Here is a 5,032-nt window from a genome sequence, read left to right as displayed (position 1 = left end):
AAGTTCAAGTATTTGAGCTTTCAAAATAAAACCAAATTACTAGTAAAACATATGTCCGCACTTGATGGCCCTACATGTTGAGTTTGAAGCTGAAATTTGGCATTTATCTAGGGGACATATAAAAGTTTCATTCACCCACATATAGTAATTTTTGGAGCTCTACATAATATTTTATGAATTTTTTTTAAATTCATTTCAGACAGCTATCATGAAACAGTTCTGTGTTTTCTGTATCAGCCCTGGTGTTTTATGATTTTTCTGGACTAAATTGGCTCCAATTACGTTGAAATTTTAATAGTAGATAATGTATGGATATATCTTTTTGGGGAGTCCTAAATTGATTCAATTAGATGTTCATAGTTCAATTTATGATCATCTAAGTTTAGGATCATTTATATGTTCATAACATGCTAAAGTACGTGAAGAGGGGTTAAGCATTAATGTTGTCTTTGTTAGCTATAGTGGTTACTTATGAGATGTTTTGAGCATCCTAAGTGAGTTGGAACCTCCTTTGTTGGTGGCTGGTAGAGAGAGAGCAAGTAAAATAAGAAGATGGTAAATGAGGAAAAGCAAGAGTACTAATGTTTTTGCGTAGGACGAGCATGATGCTTAGAAAGTAACTCGATAGATTATGATAGAATTTTAGATGAAACTTTGGTGTATTTAAAATAGAATACACAATGACTTTAACAATCTTTATATATAAAGTTCTTGAAATGTGAATTCTAGCCAGTTAAATTATTATTTTTATGTTATGCCTAAAGATGAAATTTAAGCATGCCAAGTAACGTAGGAGTTCAAAACTAACAATTATCACTATGGTTGTTGGATTCAAATATTTTTGGGTTTTAACTAAATGTTATCATTGTATATAGAAATTTTCTTGACTGGCTATACTATTGACAAAGGTAATCCAAAGGAAAGTAAAATCTGTAAAGGATAAATCTGGAGAAAAGAGTATTTAAAAGTTACATGAATGTCCACCGTTCACATTGCCTTTAAGTTGCCATCAGGGGAAGAGAGATTTTAAATGGCAGGAGAAGTATGATGGAACTGTTGAAGAATTATGATTGTATTATTTAGTATTTATCATCCTACTAGTAGAGTTGATATTAAGCAGAGAATCAATGAATAATTTGGTGCATATAGTAGTAGCAGTATCAAGAGACCATTGGCAAATGGATTCATAGACTAGAGTAAAATGGAATAAAGTGTGAATTTGAAAAAGGGCATTTTGACTTGTGGGCAAATTGGCTCTTCTCTAAGTGTTAAGGTCACAGATACTTGAGGTAAAAAAAAAACAAAAACAGAGAGAGAGAGAAGAAAATCAAAATCATGCAAGTTGTCCGTAGCAATAAGAAAATAAATTGATATTAATCTGTTATTGTCTGGGAGGGAATATTAAGATGCAATAGTAAATTAGGCATACCTTAAGCAAAGGGTATCATAAATAATAGATTTAACTCAATGTACAATAAATATTATTCACAAGGTTAGCAAAAATATATCAAAATTTATTAAATAAATAAACCATTGTATTGTGGGATAATATGAGGAAAGGTGTAATGGATTTTATCTCAGGATGCTTGGGTTGTACACAAATTCAGGTTAGTAGTAGAAAAATTTTGAGTACATCAATGATTATAAGAATCTGTAGTATTGTATAAAGTTTGACCATCATAAGTGGTGGATTAAGGTTCTAGTCTACTTTGTGCCTTTGATAAGCCTTTGAAGAGGCTTTGGGTACTATTCCAAATTGAGGATCGACATGAAAGAATGTTTGAATATGTTTAAATCTTATATTTTGGCTCATAGTGGATGATTGGATAACTTGGATTTAGTGGAAAGGTGTGTAGTAATAGAGATTAAAATTGCGTTTACAATTTTTAGTTGTACGATGTAGTAAAAACCTGTATAACCCTTCCTATGTGATCGAGACTTAAGGAATACCGATAGGTTCAGATTTATCATATAAAAAAAATGTGATTGAAAGAAATAGCTTTAGAGGGAGTGTGTGGCATAACCGTCAGAGGAGGCTATTTAAGAAGTCAAAAGTAAAAATGTGTCAAGTATCCACAATTGTTCAAAAGATTGAGATAAGCATACTTAAATTCGGAGGACCGAATTTTTTTGAGGGAGGGAGAATGTGATAACCCATAATTCTTAAGAAAAATTTAAAAGAAGTAATGATATATTTTAAGAGTATTTTTGTTAGTTTTGAGAGCAAATTTAGCAAGAAGAAGAGCTGTTTCAGTGGAAATTATGCAATCAATTATTTAATTGGTCCACAGTTCGAACCTTCCAGGGCCAACAGTGAGAAATTTTATCCTTTTGCCAAATTATCATTTTGCCCCTATTAAAAAAATAAATAAATAAAAGAAGGCAGACACGCAGGGGCATTATTCATTTTCATCCTCTGCTTCCTCATTCTCTCGATCATTCCAGTGAGGTGAGAGTGTCGGCCCTTCTCTTGAGATCTCCTCGCCCTCTTCCTGTTTTCGATCAGCTCGCCGGCATGCTTAAGAGTGTTCGCTGTGGTTCCTCGTTTCTTTCTTTTCTAGCCACTGTAACAGATCGAAGCTTCCTTCCTCCTGTCATCGCCGGCGTCATTTGTGAGAAGAGGAGGTCGCTGGAGAGGAGGTGCATGGACGAGCATCTTGTAGCTGCTGTCGGAGGTTGCTATCAGTCTCCTCTTTTCCCTTCCTCCATCATAACTATATCTAGGAAACAGAATTTTTCCCTCCCCTGTTCTTCACTGTGTTCTTCTCCTTCCTCTTTTGTGCTGTTGGTGGTTTATGGGGGTAAGAAGCTTTGATCTCTCACTTCTTTGTTGCTGCGTGATATGTTTATGGGTTGAGATTGTGAGTTTTTCCTCCATTTTCCGCAGAACCGTGAGTAGTGCAAAGTGGAAATTTGATTTCTCTTGAGTATTAAAAAAAAATGTTTGATACAAAGTTTAAGAGAAGTAAATAAGTTGGTATGGCTAAAGTATTATGGAGGAAATTAGTGACATGAATGATAATATTTGGACATTGTTATTTGTAAATCTAGATTGTTTCTTTTCCTTTTTGCAAAGGATTTTATTTAAAAAGTTATTGAGATCTTATCTGAACTCTAGATTATTGGGAATTGCAAAGTTGAAACTTTGTAAAGTATATTATTGTTTTAGAAGTCATACTTGGATGATTGAAAATGGTTGGGCAAGAGAATTAAAGGTTATATGTTTTATTGAATTGGATTGGAATGTTGCACATTATATGTTTGGTAAAAATATATATATATATATATATATGTTGCTAAAACTTCAAAGTTTTTATTATTAATTTTTATTGAGTGGATTCTCTTCAAAAGAGGGACTAGTTGGTTCAAAAGTAAAGGCCATAAAGATCTTAGTATATTTTATAGGGTGATTATAAGAAGGGTAACTCGATTGGAGTTGTAAGAAGTGAATTTCAAACATTGAAAGCACTACAGGTAAGTAGATAGCGTCCCAACTGATGTTTCATTAAAATCTCCTTTATTCAAATATTACATTTTTATACAAATCCTTTTTATAGCAACAATGTAATTATTGGATATTTTGTTGATTAAAGTATTTTATTTTTGTGAAGTTATCTTTACCAGATTTGATAATTTTATTTTATCAAATATTGGATTGATACAGAGAATGATTCTTGCGAGTTCAACTTTGAAATTTTTTGATTATTTGATAAAGGCAAGCATGAGCGTTGGATATGAAATTTTATTCTGGAAAGTTTCAATGCTTAAAAGTATTCATGCGAGTTTGATTTTGAGAATGAGAACTGTATCTTGAAAGTGATGATTTTCTCGCATGTTTGAAATGATTTTAAAAAGGAACTTTATATAGAACACTGGTTGCTAACGGCAGGTCCGTTAGCCCTTGGCGCGCCATGGTACACCTAGCTAGCAAGGTGTTTATAGGAGGTGCTAGCCCCGTGCGATGGCCAACGCACGTGGAATGGAGGGATGGTTATTCGTGAGCATCGTACTCACGTTTGATTTCGTGACTTTGAGCCGCGTTTGGTTATCATTACCCTCGTGGATTGTGTGTCCACGTTTGTTTCGTAGCTTCGGCTGCGTTTGGTTACTTATCCTCATGGACTGTGTCTCCATGTTTGTCTTCGTGGCACAAGCCGCGTTTGGATTATTTACCCTCGTGGACTATGTGTCCACGTTTGTTAATTGTTCTGATAAGTCTCTATAATTATAAATTTGATCATTTGGTGATTTTATATTCCGTTGATTTTTATTTAGTAATTTATTTACAAATATTTATTTCATTTATGTGACTTCTTAAAAATCAAGTGATATGATAGTTCAATGGTTCAAGATTTTATTCAAAATTTTATAGAATCATTTTATTTTAAAGTTTATACATTTTTTAATGGAAATTGTTGTCCCTTTAATTTACATGGTTATTTCAAACTTTTCTTTTTACTCATGTTAAATTATTTATTGTTGGGACGTTATTTACTGAAAAATTATTTTTGGTCTCAGATACCTTAGTTGACGTTGATCCTCATGCTGATCTTGAGAGCTGTTACACATGCTGAGTGGAGAGTTCATGAAAGTCCCTCCTTTTGCTGTAATGTCAATTTATGTATGTTTCACTTCAAAAAAAAATATAACTAGATGCTCGACATAGACTATAGCTAGAGTTTTTATTTAATATATATATATATATATGCTGATTGCTAGTTGGGAGGAGTTGAGCTCCCAATTGATATAAGATTTTTATGGAAACTTTTGTATTGTAGAATCTTCGAAAGATCCTATTTACAGGTGAGGTTTTGCCAAAATTTCTACCAAACGTCGAATGCTATGTTATAATGATTAATATTAAAATAGATCCGATTATTTTAGAAATGGAATTAACTTATGAATTGAGGCTTACGGGAACGTGTGACATGGTTCACACCTCGTGCCGGTCACTCTCTATTTTTGGGACGTGACACTGAGGAGCTGATTAACTATCACAGCACAAAAGATCAGGCTTTAGATGAGGAATAGA

General features: G+C 33.2%; 1 protein-coding gene across 1 annotated transcript; it reads left to right on the top strand.

Moving 5' to 3' along the window:
- The first annotated feature begins 2,268 nt into the window (after positions 1-2,268).
- On the top strand, positions 2,269-4,809 carry LOC129287840 (uncharacterized). Its single transcript, XM_054924089.1, has 2 exons — positions 2,269-2,801; positions 4,519-4,809. Exons 1-2 carry the CDS (start codon positions 2,516-2,518, stop codon positions 4,572-4,574), a joined length of 342 nt encoding a protein of 113 aa, XP_054780064.1. The 5' UTR covers positions 2,269-2,515; the 3' UTR covers positions 4,575-4,809.
- Positions 4,810-5,032: the final 223 nt, after the last annotated feature.

The sequence above is a fragment of the Prosopis cineraria genome, unplaced genomic scaffold (assembly GCF_029017545.1).
Source record: "Prosopis cineraria cultivar Desert tree isolate PC_DT_omini unplaced genomic scaffold, ASM2901754v1 PC12, whole genome shotgun sequence".
Taxonomy (NCBI): domain Eukaryota; kingdom Viridiplantae; phylum Streptophyta; class Magnoliopsida; order Fabales; family Fabaceae; genus Prosopis; species Prosopis cineraria.
The sequence above is the reverse complement of the archived record's forward strand: the minus strand, read 5'-3'. Positions and strand labels throughout refer to the sequence as shown.